The 24,073-nt window shown below is 37.0% G+C and overlaps 1 protein-coding gene across 3 annotated transcripts in view; it reads right to left on the bottom strand.

Annotated features, from left to right (window-relative positions):
- Positions 1-1,896: 1,896 nt before the first annotated feature.
- PDCD6IP (programmed cell death 6 interacting protein) overlaps positions 1,897-24,073 on the bottom strand; it is a 59,916-nt gene continuing 37,739 nt past the window's right edge. For 2 of the 3 annotated variants that reach the window (XM_059077315.2, XM_059077314.2), the window contains exons 11-18: positions 22,745-22,856; positions 21,683-21,852; positions 16,742-16,990; positions 16,256-16,390; positions 14,972-15,066; positions 7,704-7,827; positions 6,398-6,579; positions 1,897-5,498 (exon numbers count right to left, since the gene is read on the bottom strand). In XM_059077315.2, the coding sequence (XP_058933298.1) occupies positions 5,324-5,498; positions 6,398-6,579; positions 7,704-7,827; positions 14,972-15,066; positions 16,256-16,390; positions 16,742-16,990; positions 21,683-21,852; positions 22,745-22,856 (1,242 nt within the window). In that variant the 3' untranslated portion in view covers positions 1,897-5,323. The remainder of the gene's footprint in view (positions 5,499-6,397; positions 6,580-7,703; positions 7,828-14,971; positions 15,067-16,255; positions 16,391-16,741; positions 16,991-21,682; positions 21,853-22,744; positions 22,857-24,073) is intronic. The other variant, XR_010835011.1, reaches the window with a different exon arrangement.

Consider the following 24,073-nt stretch of genomic DNA (forward strand, 5'->3'; position numbering starts at 1 on the left):
GCAAAACTGGAGACACAGACGAAGACAGAGAATCACAGGTTACCGGGAGCAGAAGCCACTGGAGCCAGAATCCTGGAGGAAAACACACACCTGAGCACAAAACAGTTTTATTCATAATCGCCAAAAACTAGAAGCAATCAAGCTGACATTCCAAAAGTCATAATATAAGAAAATAATACATTAACAATATAAGTCCAAGCTCTGTTTACTAAAATATATATAAAAAAGACAAGATTTAGCTGAGGACGGGAGGGAAGAAAATAAGAGTATTAGTGTTCCAAATAACTAGAAAAAAAGAAAATATAATCCAAGCAATGAAACCCAGGAAAAGGAAATAGGACAACAATATTCCAAACAGACAAAATGTCAAAAGATTATATGATTATAATTTTAACAAAGTTGTAAATTATTTTAAACTTTCCTATTAGATTACAAAACAAAACGAAACAAAAAACACTAATGTATCCAGATAGAAAAAAACAGTGGAGATATTAATAATAATATATATTAAAAAGTGAAAAAAGGTCACTTCGTGTTCACAATAATTGGCTTGAATATGAATCACGTGGCTTCAAAATGTGTAGAGACTAGAAGAGTTACAAATACAGGAAAACTTAAAAAGAAACACAAAGGTAATAGACATGAACATATCCACCTGTATCACTTGGCATCACTAGTTGAAAAGGACGTAAGCAGCCTTTAAGCAAAAAGGCTATCAGGAGCCACAGAGCGGACACGAGCCAGGATCCCTTTTTGCAGAGTACTAAGGCAAACAACTTGGATGTGCCCCAGATGAATTAACTACAAAGGCAAGACCGGTGAGTGCATGGGGACCCTGGTTAGCAGGGGCCAGAGGCTCTCTGGTAAACAGGTTCTAGTCAAGTTCCTCTCTGCTCACAGGCGGTGCCCAGGCCAACCCCACCTGCCCTGCGGTCATAAACTGAAACAGCCCCAGTAGCAGAGCTGCTCCAGTCACTGTCCTAGATTTAGGTTGCAGCTGAACTCCAGTTCCAGGGAGGGTCCCTTAGTTCCCCGTGTCCTCCCACCCCACATGCCTAGGTTCCCAAGCCCCTCCGTGAGAACTCTACTGTCCAACCCAGATGCCAGATAAGTGAAAACAAACAAAAAAGATTTAACTATATCCAATAGTTATGTATTTTAAATGTATATAATAGGGATTCAGACTATAGATTCATTCCTGGAGGTAGCTTGTTCAACTTCAACATACTTGAAAGACATACAAAGTCAACACATTCTCTGATAAATTGTGTATCCTGAGCTACATAGGAAAACAGCTGCATCTGACCTTAAAACATGGGAGAAGTGGGAAGAAAATATGTTTTAAAAGACGAACACATTTCACCATCCCCCTTTCCCTGATAAATTGACTGTGGTAATCTCGCCAAACATTTCCAAAAATTAACCCCAAAAATGACACCTGAAGAAGAGATTATTCATCTGAAATATCTGGGTCAAATCGTTAAGTGATGAAAATCATGGTCCATCCATGATCAATTATAGGGTTGACAGCTGTAAGAAAACATTTAAACAACACCGTCTTCTTGTCTCATGCAGTTTAAAGTGGGTATTTTTTTATTTCCCAACCCACTGTTTGTCAAAGAAATTAGAGAAATATAAAAGCTGAAGGATAAACACTTTTTTTTTTTTTTGCAGTACGCAGGCCTCTCACTGTTGTGGCTTTTGGAATGCGGAGCACAGGCTCCGGACGCGCAGGCTCAGCGGCCATGGCGCACAGGCCCAGCCGCTCTGCAGCACGTGGGATCTTCCTGGACTGGGGCACGAACCCATGTCCCCTCATCGGCAGGCGGACTCTCAACCACTGTGCCACCAGGAAAGCCCCAAACACTTTAAATAAGAATTCATACTACAAGGAAGTAAGAATCTTTCAACTTTTATTTCTAGGATACATTTCATCCGGAACCTTTTGTTTTCTTTACAATTTCCCCCTAAGAGAAATGAATACAATAAAAATATCATCCAACTACCAACAATGTTTGTAAGCAGAAAAGAATCTAAAATCTCTGGTGTGATAATATAGGATTTCTTAAAAAATATAAACTTCATACCAGAAATAAAGCCTGAATATTCTCTTTTTCTCTAAAAATATAATTTTTCCTTCTTTGCTCTTCCATGTAAATCTTATAATCAACCATTTAGTTCTAAAGTCTATTTTTAAACTAGTAATTATAATGTTATAGCACTGTTTTTCTCCTACTTTGTATCCTGTTCTGTACTGTGAATCAACTAATAATTGCAGAAGTGTAAAAATTAAAAAAAAAAAAAGATGCTGCTAGGTTGTAGCAAGATTTTCCAAGATATACTGATCATCCAAAAAAAATTCCCCATTAGCAAACTGAAGTCTACTTAACAAACTGTATTTTGCCATGTTTATGAAATTAGAAAATGTGTACAACAAAGTACTTTTGCAAACTGTAAAGCTCTAATGGAAAATATCTTTTTAATCTTTTTTGACTAGATAAGCTGCTGACTGGTACAGAAAATCAGGGACAGAGGCTCTGTGAAAACTTTTTTTTTGTAACTACTTAAATTTGGGGAGAGATTATAAATTGCAAAGAAGTTGGGTGCACAGATCTCACAAAGATTGACTGGTTTGCAGTGACATATGACTATTTTTCTTAAATGTGAATAAAGACCAAGAAGCACAGGAGTAGACCAATACTTTACACCAGACTGAGAAGTCAAGCCGTCTGTCTCCAACTAGAAGTAAGAAATAAGTTAGTTTTTTCCCCACTTCAGACCAGCTCCTTTATGCAGAGCTTCATTACTTATAGCCCTTTTAAAATAGTATTCCAAAGCCTGACATAAATAAATAAAACAAATAGTGTCCTTTCTTTAGCTTAGGAAGATAATCAAAAAGCCTAATTATAAACGTACGTACAACATACCTGAACCAGAGTGATAACTCTCCTACCTCTAAATAAAAAGCATTATCCACAACTTTTTAGGTTACTTTGTGGAATACAAGAAGTTAAGCAAAGGATAAAAAAGTTTGGTAACAAAAGATAATCCCAGTGAGGGCTTGCTTCTTCTTTGCTAGAATGCAAAACGGACATAAGAGAAACTTCTTTCCATGAGCCACCTTAATGAAACTAGAGTCCTATGAAGACACACCCAGCAATGAAGGGCTGCAGAAATTTGGTCACCTATACCTAATACACTAGGTGACCAAAGGAAAGCATCCTCAATCGTCTAAAGAATGAGTGAACCAACAAGAGGGAATGGGCCTGGGTTTGCTAACAGAGCTGAACGAGCTGGGTATGCTGAGGAGGCTGCCACGAGGGGCTGTGGAGCCTCCTTCCCTAAAGTTCCTGAACCACCTTCCTGAGCCCTCTGAGAGCACAAACGAGGCCTAGTCTAGCACAGGGAATGGGCTAAATGGCCTTGTAACTTCTCTGGTGGCTCTCCGATGCACTTACTCTTTTCTTTAGTGCCTTCTTTCCCCAAGAGAATATTCAGGCCAATTTTGTTTTTTGGGTTTTTTTTCTGCATTAGTGAGAATTATAAACTAGCAATTTGGACTACCCCTAATCTCACTGAGTATCTTAACGATAGAAATGATAACTTGAGTAATAAGAAGGAACTTAAGTGCCATTTACACAAGAGTCAAACAAGCCCATGTCATATTCTGATGATTCCACATTAATAAAACTTAGCTATGATATGTAAAAAACTATTTTTGCCAAGGTTTTAACTACTGAACTTTAAATCAATTTCAGTATTCCATGTAAAGGTCATTTATATTGAAGTAACATGCCTTCATGTTTTCTACATACAACAACAAAGTAAGATTTTTTAAAATATACATATATTTTAAACCAATTCACTCCCTTTACAATCACACCTTCAGTCCCACATTTAAAATATAAACCCAAACTGTCAAATGAAAACAACAGTGAACCAACTGATAGTATCATTTAAATGAAACAATAATTCAAGAGAAGGTTAGCATTAAAACTTAGAAAATAAACAGATTCATTTGACATCTACTCACATGCCTGGTGTATTCTGAAATGAATCTCACACAGAACAGACCCCACTGGGATGTGAGACAACTCATTCCTTTCTCACTTTCTCATTCCATGAGGCATGTCTATGTATTCCACTAGGCAAGTCTCACTGAGGTTTATACAGTGATTAGTTTATCCTAACAGCGGAGACTAATATTAAATACACAGCCTATTCCAGAATTGGCATATGCTCCCAACAACTGTTTTGTGCTCTCCCTGAATTATAAAATAGTCCAATCTTTTAGGAGCATAAAAATGAAAGGGCTTAGATCTATTCATATACATTGTGCATTAAATGTTAGTAGGTTAAGACAGTAAGGTGAAAAAAATGAATGGAAGGGTACAGTAAATTTTCTTTAAACAATTCCATTACATTAGACAGCATTGTTAATGACATGTATTTATTTTAACCAGATTATGAAAAAAAGAAAAAAAATTACCAGAATTTGCATCAATTTCTTGGAGAAGCTAATAATAAAACATTAAATATACATATTTACTTGTATATTTATTTGAAGAATCTTTGGTAGCAATTGTGTTTCTTCCACATTATATGATTTTTCAAAATAAATGTCAAAATTAATTTACTAATCAGCATATGAAAGATAAATTATGGTTATTATTCTTTTGGTTTTCCTATAAAATGTACTTGAACCTATTAACTTGTATTAATCATGCACTTAACTCATGATCTGTTTAACCTGTGTACACATAAAATGAGAGACTAATACCAGAAAGAAATTAGACAGGAATGAGAATCAATGACAAAACATAACAATGACAACTGTTCTTAAGGAATTTATTTTTAAATTATAAGATTTACAATGTTTTGATTATGCAAAATAGCATAATGAAAATTAAACCAAATCAATAAACCAAAAGAGAAAGATAACTTAGTTTTCTTGAGTATCAGTACTGAAACCGTCATTGTAAGCCTCTGATGTTCCAATCATATCTTATGTAGAACTAAGTATAATAATTTCAAACGTTTCATTTGTGGGTTTAATTTCTCATTTTCAACTTTTATGAACTGTAATGTAATTTATTTCAAATCCTAATACACTTAGTCTTTATACTGCAACAGCAGCAAATGGCCCATGTGCAATCAAATGTGGAACTGGGGCACAGCTTCTAGCCGCAGACAGAAATTACACACTGCACTCAGTACATCAGAGTACGTTATATTAACCAGAGCGTAGGGTTTAGTACACTTATTGCAGGGTTGGTATTTCTTTCCCTCTGAGCTGAACCAGCTGATCTTCTGAGCTGACACACTACTGCTGTGGATAGTAAGGCTGCTGTGGGGGCTGAGGGAAGGGGTATGAAGGCTGCTGGGGTCCTGGATATGGAGCCTGTCCAGGGCTCTGGTGATACACTGGCGGATATGGCATATTATACTGGCCGTACGCGTAAGGATTATAGCCCATGGGCATGGGCATTTGGCAATACCTGATGGGAAGAAGAACACAAGAAAGCTGGATTGGTAAATCAAACACTAGAAAATGAAACATACAATAATTATTCTAAAATGAAGTTTTTTCAAGAAAGCCATTCAATGGCGAGAAAAAACAGCTGTTTCAAGGTACTTGCTAGAGAAAAGTGTTCTATCCTGTTATTAATTGAAATGAAAGAAAAAAGTGTTGAATACTACCCAAAAAATAAGACTGTTGAAGGAAATAAGACTAAATATTCAACTATGAACACGGAATAAAAACGGAGGCCCTTAAATCTAAGTGGCAATCTAAGTACACTTCTGTTTCACAAGATTCAATGTTCACTGTAAGGCTCATAAATTTACTATTTACAAAGTTTTAACATTTGGAAGATACAATATACTTACTAAGTTTGGAAGACATCTTAAAAGGTAGTTAAATGTCTGGATTTTTAAGACCAAAAAAACTACCACAAAGGCAGCTGATCTTTAAGAAAACACATGCCATAATTAGATAGATTTCTATTTAAGAGTTGATGAGAATGCCAAGACATCAAAGTACAGGTAGGTAAAGAAGGCCTTATCAACCTTGCTATGCTAAGCTCAGAAAAGGCACCTACCTGTTTATCACCTAAATAAAGACCAAGGAAACATTCTGAATTCCATACAGAAGAGATATATTTAATATAAACCCAATATGTAAAAACTAAAAACAAATTAAATAAGCCTGGGAAATGGCTATTCAACGACTCAAAAAAAGTGACTATAACTTATTTTTATTTCTTTGTGAGCTGACAATGTAGCTTACTCATTCATGACACCTCCATTCAGAGAAGGGGTGAGCTTGTTTTTAAAAGACTAACCAGAGCTAGAAACATTAGCCAATTCACTGGGATATACAAAGTTTCAGCCTTACCCGGGATACCCTGGATAAGTGGGGTATGGGGGTCCCTGGGCCTGCAGAGGGGGAGCTGAACCAGGAGTCTGTGATGGAGCTGGTGCAGTGGTCCCAGTGCTCACTGGAGCTGGAGCTGGAGGAGTTCGATTTGCTGGAAGCCCAGGAGGTGGAGGCCGGGCTGGGGGCTGGGGCTTAGCAGGCTGTAAGAAAAAGTTAGCACTGACAAAATGTGTCAGGTTTCTGTCAAATTGCTATCAATCAAAATAAAAGGGCATATGAGAAACTCTAGAATCCAACCAAATATATTTCTAATTCCCATTCTTAAATGTGGGCTTATTACTCCAGAAATGTACTGTAGTTGAAAAATAATTCTCCAATTTGTGGATACTCCATAGCCACTGCTCTTTCCCTGATGCCTAATATTTAATCATTTACTGTTCATTACTGCTGCCATCAATGGTTAGACATCTGAGGTGGGAGGAAGGAGCAGGTCAGTACAGTTTATTACTGTTATCTCTTCCTGGCCCCATGACTTTTCATATGAAAAATTTTAAACACCATAAAACTTAAAAGAATACTATTATAAACAATCACATGTTTATCAATTAAGTTAATTATTAACATTTGGCCATCTTTGCTTTATCTATAGCTATATCCATATATTTATCTATCTATATATTTGCAGAACCACTTGAAAGTTAACTTGCAAACTTCAGGACACCAGCCCTAAAGACTTCAGCATACAAGTCCTAATATTCTCCTACATAATCACAATACCATTTCACCTGAGAAAATTAATAATTATTTCCTAATATCATTGAGTATCCATTCCACATTCAAGTTTCCCTATTTATCATACACACAAGCTCTTCTAGGCGTTTTTATGAACCAAGATACAGCTGAGGTTCATTTGATTATGATGAATTGTTCCTCTCTTTTAATCTAGAATATGCCCCCCATCTATTTTTTTCTATGACATTTGCTTTTAGAAAAGACCAAGCCAGGTGTCTCACAGAATGTTCCAGTTCTAGACTGTCCAACTGTTCCTAACAGCACAATTTCATTTGTTTTATCACTGTATTTGCTATAAACTTAAAGTTGAGTCTAAAGACTTCATTAGATTTAGTTAAACATTTTTAGGCAAGAATCCATGAGTGATGCTGCATTCTGCATACTGCAAAACATCAGAAAGTTGAGGTTAGTCACCTGATCAAAGTGGTGACCACCAGACCTCTACAATGTAAAGTCTGTGTTGTCCTTTACAGCAAGAAAGCTGTCAAGAACACGTAAAACTTGCATTTTAAAAATGTGGTTGCTTACTGACCGGCATGGTTCTTGGCGCTGGAGTTGGAGGCGTTGACGTGTGTCCCCCTGCTGGAGAGGACTGATACGCAGGTGTAGGAATTGAAGGAGCACTAGGTTCTCTGGCAATGCTTTGTTGCAAGTCCCTTATTAAAGACAGAAGTGTTAGAAATTAACACAATTTTGAAAACCAACACATACAAAATACCAGATCTTTTTCTTACTTTCTTTTCTTCTTCACGTATGAAACACAGAAAATATACTATGCTTCTGTTCTTGACTAGAACCAACTGAAATCTTCTTTCTTCCTACTATTGAATAAAATAAAGTTAGTTCTTATTCTGTTTCAGAAGACCAGGGAAAAAGGTAAACTTTTTCAGAGATCATAGTTAGAGCCAGACTAAGGAACATGTCAAACTGAGCAAGTGAGACTAAGAAATTGTCCTCTCTCTAACAAGTCATCCCCTATGAGAAACTCATAATATAATAATCTAAAAATTATCCGAAAACTACAACTGTAGTTACCTAGCTAATATTTTAATCGCTGTATTGTATCAGTGTTTACAAAAAACAATAACCTATTCGAAACCACTGAGCAAATTTCTTGATGAAAACTTTAAAACCACTGTGCAAATTTCTTGATGAAAACTTTCTGAAAGATATTCGAAGTGTGGCACCGAGATAGTTTATGTTAAAAGATACCTCATAATCTATTATTAAGGTAAATTCATTAAAGATAGAGGTTGGGGGCTTCCCTGGTGGCGCAGTGGTTGAGAGTCCGCCTCCCGATGCAGGGGACACGGGTTCATGCCCTGGTCCGCGAAGATCCCACATGCTGCGGAGCGGCTAGGCCCATGAGCCATGGCCACTGAGCCTATGAGTCTGGAGACTGTGCTCCGCAACGGGAGAGGCCACAACAGTGAGAGGCCCACATACCGCAAAAAAAAAAAAAGGTTGAGGTTGAAAGGACTATTAAAATAAAGTATTAAAAATTTTGTTAATATTTTAAAGTCTCCTCTAACAGTAAATTGAAATCTCACTAAACAAAACCCTAAAGCAGAATACACTCTATGAAATACTTGGTATTGATAAACTTCTCCCTGTGCTGATTCACATGCACAGAGCAGTAAACATGACGTGTCCTGAAATGTCTACAACAGGACCTACTGTCTTCATGTAACAACAGCAACTCCGAGTCCCCCACACTTTCACTGTCAAAAACAATCCCAGTTGTAAGATAAATTAGACACTCCACATAGAAAGAAAACTTACACATATTCATCAAGAAATCAAAACTACTTCTTAATGTTTGTAAATTTGTAATAAATGCTTACAATATAAACTATGTTTTTAGTCAATATTAAAATTTGAAAAAGGTCAAAGTTTGAAACATCTAATTATATGTATATATATAACTCACATATAGTAAATATAACATAATTATGTTTAATATTTTAAATATTTTACTTATTTATTATAATTATCTTTACAACTAATTAGATTTTGAGTATATTTAATCATAAACACAGTATCTAGCATGTATAATTATATTATAAAGTATATAAGACATAATATTTTTCCTTTGATCAGATAGTTGCAGTAAATAACACATTTATAGGACAAATGAGAATTTCCTAGCCACTTACTAATTATATAAATCAAAGCTATTAAATCACAGAGCCACTTCTGTTTGTTTCACAAACTGGACTTCTCTGCAAGACTGAGTCTGAACAAAGGGCTCTATGGCTTAAAAAAAAAAAAAAAGCCCAGGGGTACAGATACAATGTCAAAAATAAAGTTAGACTAGTTGGTGGTACTATAAAAAACATGAAATCCCTATAATTATTTAGATTAATTTAATATAATTTTCTGAAAAGGTAATATATTCACTTGATTCAAAAACTAAAAAGTGACAGGCCACTATCTACAAATTCTCATTCCACCATTCACTACAACAGACAGACAGCCACTATTTTTTATTTTTATGAACCTGACCAGAGCTTATCAGAAATAAACCAATTCAGGGGCTTCCCTGGTGGCGCAGTGGTTGAGAGTCCGCCTGCCGATGCAGGGGACACGGGTTCGTGTCCCGGTCCGGGAAGATCCCACATGCCGCGGAGTGGCTGGGCCCGTGAGCCATGGCCACTGAGCCTGTGCATCTGGAGCCTGTGCTCCGCAACGGGAGAGGCCACAACAGTGAGAGGCCCGCGTACCGCAAAAAAAAAAAAGGAAATAAATAAACCAATTCAAATGTGTATTTTTATCTTCTCCCTTTTTACACAAGAAGCATACTTTACACTGTCTGTAACCTTATTTTTTTTTACCATTAATTATTTATCTCAGAGATTTTTCTACATGGGTAAATAGAAAACATCATTTTTTTAAAAATAGCTGCATAGTATCTCACTGTACAGATGTAGCTTTATTCCACCAGCCCTGGACATTTGATTTGTTTCTATTCTTTTACTGGTACAAGAAACTCAGAAATGAATTCATTGGTAAGTATGTCATTTCTAGCATATGCTAGCATATGTCATTTCTAGCATACACCCTCAGAATAAATTCTCAAAAGCAGACCTTTCCAGGTCCCACACAAGTGCCCCACACAAGGACTGCCCCAATGTGCCTTCTCACAGCAATGGATGAGACCTACTCCCTCACATGTGCCAATAAAGCATGTTATCAAATTTCCAAATTTTTGCCGATCTAAAAAATGTTGTTTCTTTGGCCATGCCACATGATGGCATGCAGGATCTTAGTTCCCCAACCAGGGATCAAACTTGTGCCCCCTGCAGTGGAAGCACAGGAACACCAGGGAGATCCCTGAAAAATGTTATTTCAGAGTTATTTTAATTCATATTTATTTTATATTGAGCGAGGGTAGGTATTTTTTTCATATGCTTAAGAACCATTCATATTTCATCTGCAGAATTTCTGTTCACATCCTTTCCTAATTTTTCTACTGAGTTGTTTCCTCTTCATTAGTATCTAGGAGTTCTTTAAAAATTACGTAAATTTGCCTTTTGCCCATGAACAAGTTTCAAATATTTTTCCCCAGTTTATTACATTTTGACTCTTCTTATCATGTTATGATGAACTTTTTTTTTATGGCTTCTGGGTTTTAAGTCAGAATTACAAAGACCCTTCCTATTTCAGCTTTACTAAGAAATTCTCTTTTCATTTCATTTTCTACATTTCAAATATGATCCTTTTGGAACTTACTCTGAGGTAAGAATAACTTTTGTTTTCTATATGGCTAGGCACTTGTCTCTAACTTCTTCTGACTGATTTAGGATCTTTTTTTACACTAAATTCACATATGTATTTGAATCTACTCCTATCTTCTATTCTGTCTTTGGTCTAATCATGTACCAGTATCACTGTGCTTTAATTAGAGACAATATTACATATTTTAATATCTGGCAAATTAGTTTCCCCTTACTGTTATTATTATTATTCAGTTTTCCTGGCTAATCTTGTTTAAAAGTTTTTCTACTTGAGCTTTAGGATCAATTTGTCTAGTTTTACATGAAAATCTGTTGATTCTTTTTTTAATCAAAATTATGTTGAGGGACTTCCCTGGTGGTCCAGTGGTAAAGAATCCGCCTTCCAATGCCAGGGACACAGGCTTGATCCCTGGTCAGGGAACTAAGATCCCACATGCCACGGGGCAACTAAGCCCGCGTGCCACAACTACTGAGCTTGCGTGCCTCAACAAGAGAGCCTGCATGCTGCAAACTACAGAGCCCAAGCGCCCTAGAGCCCGCGTGCCACATCTAGAGAGAAGCCCAGCACCGCAACGAAGAGACCACGTGCCACAACGAAAGATCCCGCGTGACGCAACTAAGACCCGATGCAGCCAAAAAAATAAAAAAGAAAATAAATAAATAAATATTTTTAAAAATTATGTTGAATACGTAAGTTTATTTAGAACTGACATCTTCATGAAGCTGTCTCATCCTATCTAAGACATGATACGTCTTTCAGCTTGCTCAAGTCCTCTTTTGTGTCCTGGAATAGTGTTTCAAAGTTTTCTTCATACAGGTCTAATAAATGACAAATTTATTCCTATGTATTTTATCTTTCTTATTGCTATTTTTGTGTGTGTGTGTGGTAGGCGGGCCTCTCACTGTTGTGGCCTCTCCCGCTGCGGAGCACAGGCTCCGGACGCGCAGGCTCAGCGGCCATGGCTCACGGGCCTAGCCGCTCCGCGGCATGTGGGATCTTCGCGGACCAGGGTACGAACCCATGTCCCCTTCATCAGCAGGCAGACTCTCAACCACTGCACCACCAGGGAAGCCTTCTTATTGCTATTTTAAGTGAAGTCTTTTCCTTCATTATATCTTCTATGTGTTTATTTGTATGAAGGCTATTGATTTTTTAAAAAAATATTTATTTATTTACTTACTTGGCTGCACTGTGGGTCCTTTCTTTAGTTGCTGCATGTGGGATTCAGCTCCCTGACCAGGGATCGAACCCAGGCCCCCGGCATTGGGATTGCAGAGTCTTAGTCACTGGACCACCAGGGAAGTCCCAAGGCTATTGATTTCTACAAATTATTTTTATAATCACCTATCTTCAGTAACAATTCCTTTATTATTTGCAGAGTTTGAGGCTTGATTCTTTGGGGTTTTCAAGATGTATAATCATAAAGTCTGTAAGTAGTGATAGTTTTCTCCTCCTTTCCAATTTTTCTATTCTAATTTCTTTTTCTTTTCTAATGGTGCAGTCTGGTACTGACAATATAATATTAAATAATAGCATTGATTATGGGCATTTGTCTTCAGGGGGAATGTTTATAGCATTTCTCCATTAACCATGAAGCTGAGTTTTATGCAGATATAAACAGATAAATAGATCTATTGTATATATACACGCATACACATATATTTTCATGTTAAGGAAGTCAATTAATTCCTATTTTGAGTACCGGAACAGTTATTTTCTCATCTATGAAGAGAATCTTTTTCTCCTTAGATGTAAAAATACTGAACCAATCACTGCATTACTGGAATAACCACCCACTCCCCCTTGGTCATGGTTCTTTATTAACATACTGGAGAATATCAATGGCAAGTATTTTATTTAGAAATTTCGCATCCATATTCATAAATGAAACTGGTCTGAAGACTTTTGTTTTAATCTCTGTCAGATTTACTTATCAGTAAAACTAACTTGAAGGGTGTTTTTTAACCTCTAGAACTATTTAAAAAGCATTCTAATTATTTGCTTTTTAAAGGTTTAGTAGAAAAACTGAAAATAACTGGCCCTGCTCTTTCTTGGGGGGTGGAAGAAAGTAGCTCTTAACTTCGCCCACTTCTTCAATGGGAAACTGTTTAAACATGGACAGAGACAAGAATAATGGTCAGGTCATCTGAAGGGCTCAAGAAAGGCTTATGAGTATAATAGTCTCTGGGTCCTTTACATTCATTACTAATTGAGCACATGGCTCTGTATACACCTGAAGGACAGGTTGACTGGATATAAAATCTTTGCCTCACATTTGCTTCCTTTGAGTTCCAACAAGCAATCATTCCACTCTCTTCTAGCATGCAGTGCTGCCAGCCTGAATTTTTTAACCTTTTTATAAACTGACCTGATCTTTTTGTCTGACTGCCTTAATAGGATTCTACCATTATCTTTTAAGACTAATAATTTATATGCTGGGGTGTTGACAGTTCTTGTTCATTTCTCCTGACCATATGATATACCCTTTCAACAAGCCTTATTTTAGGAAAATGTTTCTTTTTTGCGGTACACAGGCCTCTCACTGTTGTGGCCTCTCCTGTTGCAGAGCACAGGCTCCGGACGCACAGGCTCAGCAGCCATGGCTCACAGGCCTAGCCGCTCCACGTCATGTGGGATCTTCCCAGACCAGGGCACGAACCCGCATCCCCTGCATTGGCAGGCAGACTCTCAACCACTAGGCCACCAGGGAAGCCCTAGGAAAATGTTCTTGAGTAATATCATTAAATATTTGTTCTGTTCACTGTTTTGGTTTTTCTTCTTTGAAGGGAATTCAATTTTACATATATTGGATCTTCTCTGCCCACTTTCTCTAATCCTTTTTAATCCTTTCCTTACTTTGGTTTCATTTTCTTTGACTTCTTTTCTACTTTGTGATCCTGTGCTTTCTTCATCGTCTATCCTCTGTTTTGCTCTTTCCCATTTCATCTTATACCTGTGATGGCTTTGTTCCTCTCTTCCACTTGTTTCCTGAATCCTGACACCTCACGTTTTAGTGCCCCCTGTTTTCTTACCATTTTCCTTGAGTTCTGGCACTTGTTTGTAGTGATCCTTAATGATTGTTTCCTAGTTTGTTTGTTTTTTTTCTTAATTCATGGTAAATTTTTCATCTATTCTGTGACAACATTATTCCGGTGAATGTTCTTCATCTATTAAGTTTAGTAAAATTTTGTTCTCTTTCTCACCTCAATGAATATAATATCTTTGTATCGATGCTGTGTGAACTTTCTATTCATTACTCCACATGGAATGAGTCCTATGTTACTCACCCAGCTTTCCCAGTAGGCCCCTGCAGAAAGTGACTTTGCTGACATTTTCTGAGCTATAAACCCTCTCTCCCTCATGTTCTGTGCCTCTAGTTTCATGTAAGGAATCTATTTGCCACTTCAAAGTAAATTGCTTATGTTTATTGGCATTTCCTAAGATCTGTTACTCTGAGCTATTCTGCTATCACTTCTGAGACATCACTGTTCTTCCTACATCTAAAGTTTCCACTCCTTTTCACCCTTTTGTTCTCAGATCATGCAGTTGTTTCCTTGTTGCTTTGTAAAACACCATGGAGGGGACTTCCCTGGTGGCACAGTGGTTAAGAATCCACCTGCCAATGCACTGAACATGGGTTTGATCCCTGGTCTGGGAAGATCCCACATGCCACGGAGCAACTAAGCCCGTGCACCACAACTACTGAGCCTACGCTCTAGAGCCTGGAAGCCACAATTACTGAGACCACATGCCACAACTACTGAAGCCCACATGCCAAGAACCCATGCTCCACAACAAGAGAAGCCACTACTCGCCACAACTAGAGAAAGCCCGCGTGTGGCAACAAAGACCCAACACAGTCAAAACTAAAAAAATAAATAAATAAATTTATAAAAAAGCAAACAAAGAAACACCATGGAGGAAAGGAAGGAAATTGCCAACTCACACTGCCAACTCACCACAAAAGTCTCCACATATAATTTTTTTAAAAGAGGTAGCAAGAATATTTTTTTTAAAGAAAAAAACTTCAAAAGTACAACTTAATACACAAAATAAACTTACTTTAAAAGTTCATCCCTCTCTGTCTTCCGTGCAAACACTATATCACTGCATTTGTTCTGGAATCTGATGAGTATTTCAGTCAGCTCATTGTAAAACTATGAGCAAAGAACAAAAACACAAGTGATAAACCAGAACAATTTTTAATCTAAGAGGAACACAATCTAAAGCTCCTTTGTCAATAACAGTTAAAGCTAAAGAGATAAAATCCTCTGCATGAGAGGCAGTCATACCACTTAAGTTCAGTAACTTAATATTAAATATGACCTAAGATTCCCTAAGAAAATAAAAAATAATAAAATCATTAGAAAGCACTGTCACCAAAAGTTAAGTGGCAACAAGTTAAAAGTTTCATGATCGTGAACAAGTTCCCAATTCCTAGAGAAAAGTCAATTTCTTAATAAAGACTAAACCTATTTAAGTGGAAGTATTAGATTTGCACATTCACTTCAGAAGTGCAGGCATCATTTCAGAAACCCTCAGAAGAATTTCCAAAGGCACTCTGGTGAGTTTTCTCAGCTTATCTATTTCAACAAAGCATTTTAAACCGAATTAAAATGGCATTTTACTATCCTCTCTCTTTGGAAGGCTTTGGCAGTATTTCTATGCTCTCTTCAGAGGGTTTTACATTATATCTACCGTATTTACATCAAGATAACTTTATTAAGTGATCATTATGGAGTTAAAGTACCAAAAGGAATTATGTATTTGAAAAACTTAAAAATCACTTGTTCCCTCAAAAGCAAAGTAATTGGTAAAAACAAATATAAGCATTTCCCTAAAATATCTAAAGGAAAGGCAAGAAAATACTTAAACATATTTAGTAAGCACTCTGAGTCATAAGCAGATCACAAATCTATCATAATCCACACCACCAGTACAGAATATAAAAGCCATACACACCCCCTTCCCCACCACATATCGGCTTTGACTACTACTCCTGTTCCCTCATAATTCACTCAGATTGGCCAACTTTCTACCCCCCAATAAAGTGTCACTGACCTTTTGACCTCTCTGTGCTAATTCCTGCTACCTGAAATGAATGTCTACACACCCTCTTTCTGCCTGGTGAAATATAAAATTCATTCTGCAAAGTTCCCATGAAATACTCCCACCTTCATTAAGCTTTCTCCCATTTATACCAAAGCTCTCAGGAGCCAAAGTCATTAAAGATAAGAAATTCAAGACCGAATGATTTGGTCCAACTGGAAATACCAATTAACTACCCAAACTATATCCTCACATCCACACTGGTTAGTTAGCTCTTGTTTCTTTTATGCTTCATACCTTTGTGCCCTCCTTCAAATTAGCTACAAGTTCAACAAAGTTGTCATATGCAGCAGCTAAATTCTTCAAAACTTCTTCTCTTAAATTAGCTTCATTGTTAGACTGTTTCATTTTTGAAAATTCCTGGTGTGAGACCTTGTTAAAAGAAAGATTTATGCAGTTATACTTATTTATCAAGTTACTATAACTCATAACATTTGTACTGATACTTTCCCAACTATAAAAATCATATATGATTTCATGCAGTTATTACTAGATATTTACCTAATATATTCCTTTTGGAGTAACACAGTACTTTACAGCTTTCCTTAAGTAAAAAATACTACAAATTCAGTGGGCATGAAAATATAACCAATAACGTTTACAGATTTCTATTAATATGTAACATTTGCAAAAAACACAATCCTAAATGGATACAGATTTAGTCCAGGTTTATCCCTCCTGTAATTTTTTTAATAAAAATGTATTAAAGTATATAAACTTTACCTGAATATTTTTAAGAAGTCCTTCTTGTTTCTTTAGAGATTCTTGGACTTTAGTTGTAAGACCCCCATAGATTCGATCCAGTTCAGTAACAGAAATAGCTTCTTCATTTATCACACCATCTTGAGCCAGAGCAGTCAAAAATTTGCTCGTCATGTCAAAATTCACTGATTTCAGGTCATTCTCCAGCCTCTCTCTTTCCTTCTTTACTTCATCAAGATTTGTCAGTAAGGATTTTAAGACATTTACAACCTAAACAATTTTAAAAACTTAGTTTAATTGCCCAAAAAACAGAAGGCAATTTCAAGAAGGAATTATATACAAAGGTTCACCACGGTCAGGGAGAGACGATCTCTCAGAGAGCCAAGTATAAATTGTACATCAGGTTTATTTAGATACAGACATTGCTGTACCTTTAGTGGATTCAGATTACAATAGCAGCAGCAATAATGATAACAGATCTACTGAACATCTATTATGTGCCAGGCACTGTCCTAAACACTTTACAAATATAATTTAATGTATTCCTTACAATACCCCATAGGGTATATTATTTATTACCTCTATTCCACAGATGGAGAAATTGTGTCCCAGAAAAATTAAGTTAACATGCCTAAGATTACACAGCTACTAAAAGGAGCAGAGGTGAAATCTGAGACCTAAGTCTGCCTAACTCCAAACCAATCTCTTAACCTCGCTACACTAAACTGCATCCTTGTCACGAGGTAGACAAGGTATACATATATATTTAATATTTATTTTATTTATTTATTTTTTGGCTGCATCGGGTCTTAGTTGCAGCATGTGGGATCTTCACTGCAGCACACAGGATTCTCTCTAGTTGTGGCGTGTGGGTTTTCTCTCTCTAGTTGTGGCACGTGGGCTCCGGTATGTGGGCTCTGTAGTTTGCGGCACACCGGCGCTCTAGTTGAAGCGTGCAGGCTTAGTTGCCCCGCGGCATGTGGGATCTTAGTTCCCTGACCGGGGACTGAACCCATGTCCTCTGCATTGGAAGGCAGATTCTTTACCACTGGACTACTAGGGAAGTCCCCAGAAGGTCTGTTTTTGTCAAGTAAAGAGATACCCTATTTTGCCAACCTAGTGAGACTGAGGGAGAGAGAGACATGGAGACAGAAACAGAGATACGGATATATAGAGAGAGCACTCAAGAAAGACAGACAGACAGACAGAAAGTTATAAGCTGTATGTTTCTTTTATATCCTGGGAGAGAAAGAGCGGGAGGGTTCTGTATCTCTCTTTGCATGAGTTCTGCCTCTTACTTGGTCCAGGCAGTCTCTGACTAACACCCACATGATTCATAAACACCCCGTTGTAGTAATAGTGTCAGAGTGTTCAAGCACCCTCTAAGGCCACACATGAGCTGCCCCCTTTCACTCACATCTCTTCACACTTCTGCTAGGACCAGCAGCGAGAACAGCAACCCCAAGCCCCCTATTCTGCTTGCCCCAGGGATGCTCATAGAACAAAAGTAGGGAAAGACAAAGGAAGAAGAGGCTGTCCATGAACCCCATCTACACCCCTGTCTGTCTTCTTACCAGCAGCACTTCCAGCTCCAAGGATCCGCTCACCTACTGCCTGTTTCTAAGAAGCTCTGTCCGGCTCTTCAGTCTACGGCCTTAGTTAGCTGCCTGACAAGAGGGTCCAGAGCGATCTTCCCACGTGAAAACCAAAGACCTGAGGAAAAGTCTCAAGTTTCTTCTACATTTTGGCCTCTGTTACTACCGTATCTCCTAACTGTCCTTCCTATCTTAAATTCAGTCTCTTAACATGCAGAGCAGTGCAAAGAAATGGTCTTAGAGGTCCAAGAAGCATCAAACCACAGACACTCTAAAAGGAAGGAAGAGGAGACAGAATCATACCTGGATGGATATGGCAAAGTCTATTAAAAGGATCTAGTAGAATTTGATGTTAGACAAAGTGGAGCAAAGTCTTGCTTCCAAATGACTTCCAGGACACATAGTTAAATGAAAAAAGGTACAAAAGCGTTATGTATGGTATGTCGCATTTTGAGTGAGAAGGGAAATCAGAATATAAAGCTATACACACACATAATATATGATATGTATCTGTGTGCATGTGTATTTTTCACAAAAATAAAAGCACTAAGCACAAACTAAAAACGAACGAATATTGCTACTTACATAGAGCAGATGGGAACAAGGTAGAAAGAAAAGGAGTGAGATTTCTCTGCATGAACCTTTTGAATCATGAACATTCTTTTACACATCCAAAACACTAAATTAAATCAAAATGTGAATACAGAAACAAATGAAACTAGTTGTCTAGCAAAGTGAAATATGATGACATAGAAAAAAATACCTCAACTCTGACTACACTCCCTTAGTGAATATAATGGGCTTAGTTACTGTGTAACCAAGGGCAGTTTACCTGGAAAACTCAATTTTCTCATCTGCAAAACAATAATAATAATAGTACCTATATGTCAGGACTGTTGTAAAGACTGAAATAATCCATATAAAGTGCTCAGTGTAATTTCTAACATAGGCTAAGTGTTCAGTCAGTAGTAGCCATTATTATTAACTGTTAGTTAGGTTTCATGGTTTAACTCTATACTTCACGTGCATTGTGGACTAAAGAGGCTTAGGCATCTAAGCACTCAGACAAGAACAGAGTAACAAGAAGGAACAGACCAAGAATTAAGTATCCCTTATTTTGCTGAATTATAACTATTTCTGTAACTATGTGACACATTTTGTATTGGGGGATATAACAGCATATAAATTTGAAAAGGCTGTGATAGTTTTTTTATCTGTTGGCATATTTAAACTGATAATGGAACCTCATCCATGACTATGACCCTATGTGAAGGTTGCTTGGCTACTAGGAGAGTAAGAAATGTCATTTTCCTCTCTATATAAGTTATGTCTAACAAAAGTTAGAAAATGTTTAAGTAGCCAAGTGAAATAAAGCTGGGGGAGAAATAGGAATATGCAGAATTGGTCTTAAAAAATAGTCTAGTAAACAAAGCTGAGAGTCAGGAACTCTATTATCTTGAAATAGACTGTCTCTTACATAGTATAAAAACTAAGATCCTCTAAGTACCTAAAACCAGATGCCCAAACAGAACAAGGACAAATAACTAGTTAGTTGGCCTGTTCATAATGAAAGAAAAAAACAGCCCTACCTGTTATGCTTGGACCTCTTAATAAAACATGTACTTTGTATCACTTTAATAATCAGCAATTCAAATGGTTAAGTTTTTCTCATAAAAACTCTGGCTAACGTGTCACCAACTACAATGACAACTATCTGAAATAGCTTTAATAAACACATGACATTTGCCTTTTCTGATAAAGGCACATGATGAATGAATATTTAGAAGACTGAAAACTGTTGATTACCTCTATGCAGAAAATCTAGTTTCAGTAAAATAACTTCATATTGACTATAAAAGTTTTCTTCCCCTATGTAATACCACTGTGAATTAACAAAGCAGCTATTACTGAATAAAATATCAGTACATGCTCATTCTGATTTTGCTTAGCAAACACCATTTTGGCTTTTTCTATAGAAAGCAGGAGAATAAAAGGACAAAAGCCATATAAGTTCTGAGTCATGCATGTGACACTACAAAGAAAAAACGGGGATACTAAACAGAGATTTTTTTTCTAAAATAAAAAGGGGCCAGAACGTGTTGCTGTTCTATGGGTCTGCAGGCTCTGTTCTTCACAAGTTAATCTTCTAACCACCTTCCTTTTCTCCCCCACGTCCTCAAAGCATCTAACTGTCAGTGTTGCCTCAGACACCCCTGCCTTGAGATGCAGGCTCTGTGCCCATCCACCAGCACCATCTTCTCTTCACTTCGGGGGCTGCTTCCACAGAACCTCAGAAGCCGCTCTGGACACACCCACTCACTCAATCTTCTCGGATCCTACACATGTCCACTTTCCTGCCTGTCTACTGTTCTCATAAAAGTGCCAATTTCTTAAGCCTCCTAAGCAAGGAGCTCCAAATGCTGGAACATAAGTACTTCGTCACCTAAATTCTCACAGTATAGTTGTGACACTTTTCAATTTCTACCCTGTATTACAGTAATCCTTGTATACGTCTCATCTTGCACACTGGATCGTGAATTGAAGGTAAAGGCTGGATATTATGTGCATCTAGCACAGTGCCTTCCACAGTAGCTATTCATTAAGTCTTGGCTGAGTAAATACATGAAATGCTTCTGTGCAAAGACAAATAACGAATGACAATGATAACTTCTGAGAACTACTATTCCAGGAAATTCAACCTTTTTCAAGAAGTTTTCAGCACTATCTCTTACCCTTTGGCTTATTTTCCTGTGTTCTTCGGGTCTCCTCTTACCCTCCTACACTACTTCACAGTGTTCAGCCCACACTCTCCCCTTTTGGGACTTAGCAAATCACACGCCCCATTACTGATTTTCTCCTTCCTGTCACCAGTAGAAATGTCATGATGACGTTATCCATTTATTAGATTAACAAGCATACCTTGACAACTTTCCCTTCAGAGGTACTCCCAGTGGAATATGGTGAAAGGTGGTACAGAATGATGTAAGAAACAAAGAATCTGTGGTCAGAAGAGTATCTGGCCAATCCAGTCCTTCCACTTCAAGGAAGTTCCTATACTTCCAAGCCTCTCCCTTTTACAAAATTTGAATTAAACCTGTGAACATATGAGGTATCTAGAATACAGTACCCAGTTCATAGGAGGCATTCAATAAATGGAAATTATTACTACAGGATAGTATTATTATTAATACAATTACTTTTTACACGGTGTATATATCATGCTACTCTAAAACCAACCACCCCAATGTACATCAGCATTTTTTAAAAGATGCCATAAGAAAAAAAAATTGGTAATTCATTGTATATAATGGCTTGAACATAGTTTTCATAAGCAGATGATCACCCACATCAAAATGCATGTCCTCACCTCGCTGCCCTGCATGGTCTTCGCTGGGTTAGCAGATGGGATGGCAGCATTCAGCTCCAGCTCCGGCTTACACAGAAGTGCAATGGTGTCCCGGTGAGCCTGGTAACGCTCTTTCACCTGTCCATCTGCTTGCACAGCTTTATCCAAAACAGTTCTGAAGTTGCTTCCCTCTGTGGAGGGAAAAAAAAAAATGTTAACCAGAGCACAGTATTGATTTTAATAGTAATGTATATGAGCTGGTTGTACTTTTAATTCTGTTCTCCAACTTTACTTGTTTCCCCCTTTTGTAAGTCCCAATTCTCTAGATAACAGAAACTGAGCTCCTATTAGTCTTTGCATTTCTGGTTTTGGAAAAATGACAAAATCAATTATAAAGCAGAAGCACAGTTATACGTTAAAATACATTTGCGGTTACTGTCCACCAAATAAAAGCCAATTGACATTAGTCTAATCTTTTCCTACAACTTGTGAATATAGAAAGATAACATTCACTCCAAAAATTGTTACAACTTATTTCAAAAGTATTCCTCTCTCAAAGGATCACTCCTTAAATCTGACTTAAAAGAAAATCAGATATATTTTTAGAAAAATCTCAATAGTATTCATTACTTTTACAGAGAAATAAAACAAGTCTAGATATCGTTTATCTTAACAAGCACAAAATCTTAATATTCAAAGCCTTAAAAATAATAATTTGGTTTCAGGTTAACTGTTAAAACTCATCTTTTACTACCCACTACTAAGTGAAATGAAATTACAAAACCATATATATAATACAATCTCATTTATGTTTTTAAAATATGCATAGAGCTTGGAATAGGAAATGAGTGTTATTACAGATTTTATTTTTTACTTTTTTAAGAATCTGAATTTCTCATAATGAACGTGGATTACCTTTGTTATTTTTTGTCTTACACGGAACTGAAGAAAAACACCTGGATTTTCATAATAGCACAGTTTCAATAAAAACACATTTACATCAGAGCCTACTTCAATCAAGCAAAAAACGTGGATCCAAACTGAGAACTTACTCAAGTCAAAGTCATTTATGCACATTCTTACCTGCTCTTAAGGGCTTATAGAGTTCATTGGATGGTGTCCTTTGCCAGCGTTCCTTGAATTTTGCTCTTAAATCATTGTCAGTTGTTTCCTCTTCATCCAACAGTCTTAATGACTTTTAAAAAGAAGGTAAAGCAACAATGAAATATTTCTGGTGTGCTAGAGGGGTGGGATAGGGAGGGTGGGAGAGAGGGTGACGCAAGAGGGAAGAGATATGGGAACATATGTATATGTATAATTGATTCACTTTGTTGTAAAGGAAAAACTAACACACTATTGTAAAACAGTTATACTCCAAGATATTTTAAAAAAAAACAATGAAATATTTCTGGTGTAAAAAATTTAAAACAGTTTTTAGATGATCATACTCAATACAGGTGAGAATTAGTGAGCTCCTACAGTACTGGTTAGAATATAAATTAGTACAATAATTTCTGTTGCAGAAACCCAAGTTATATTTAACAAAAAATCTTGTAAAAATTTAAGAGTAGGTTAGCCATTACCTTACTCAGTAAAATTAAGAAAGAAGACTAAGAGATTATGCACATCCATGTACCAAGACTAAACAAAGATGTTTTTAAGATTAAAACAAATAGAAAGCCTTTAGACCACTGAAGCCATAAACAAAACGAGAGAAAACTGATTAAATCATGAAAATAAAATATTTACACTTCACTCCCAATACAACAAATTGAAAATTAACATTAAAAAAATGCCTTTCTAATGCATAGCTGAGAAGACAGGATAGTAGAGGGCCTGAAACACAAGTGCTAATCCACCAATGGACACAAGTGCTAGAGTCAATGGTATTTGCTAATTCCTGATAGCTTAGAGCAGAGGTCTGCAAACTTTTGTGTCAAATATTAGGGTAAATATTTTAGGCTCTGTGAACTATAGTCTCTGTCACATATTCTTCTTCTTTTTCTTTTTTTTACAATTCTCTAGAAGTGGTAAAAATCATCCGTCACTACTGAACCATATAAAAACAGGCCACAAGGTAGAATGGCCTATTGTCCATAGTTCACGTACTACACATTCTCTAATGGCTTGGAGTGTGAATTTAACAGAACATGAATAGGAGACAAGAAACACAGGTGGAGTTAATAAGAGGAGGTTAGATCAAGGGCATGATCTTCCCTCAAAATGGGTCACTTCCAAATGGGTGACACTCGGTGGACAAATTTTTAAAAAGGAAAACTGCCCAAGAGAAGGGAACTTACCTGTCTGAATCTTGGCTCTAAATAGAAAAGAAGTATCACCTTAAGATTCCTAATCAAAAGCCTGAACTTAGAACTGGAAATCATAATACCTGTGTGACACAAAGTCCTCAGA

Source organism: Kogia breviceps, chromosome 10, assembly GCF_026419965.1.
Source record: "Kogia breviceps isolate mKogBre1 chromosome 10, mKogBre1 haplotype 1, whole genome shotgun sequence".
Lineage (NCBI taxonomy): Eukaryota > Metazoa > Chordata > Mammalia > Artiodactyla > Physeteridae > Kogia > Kogia breviceps.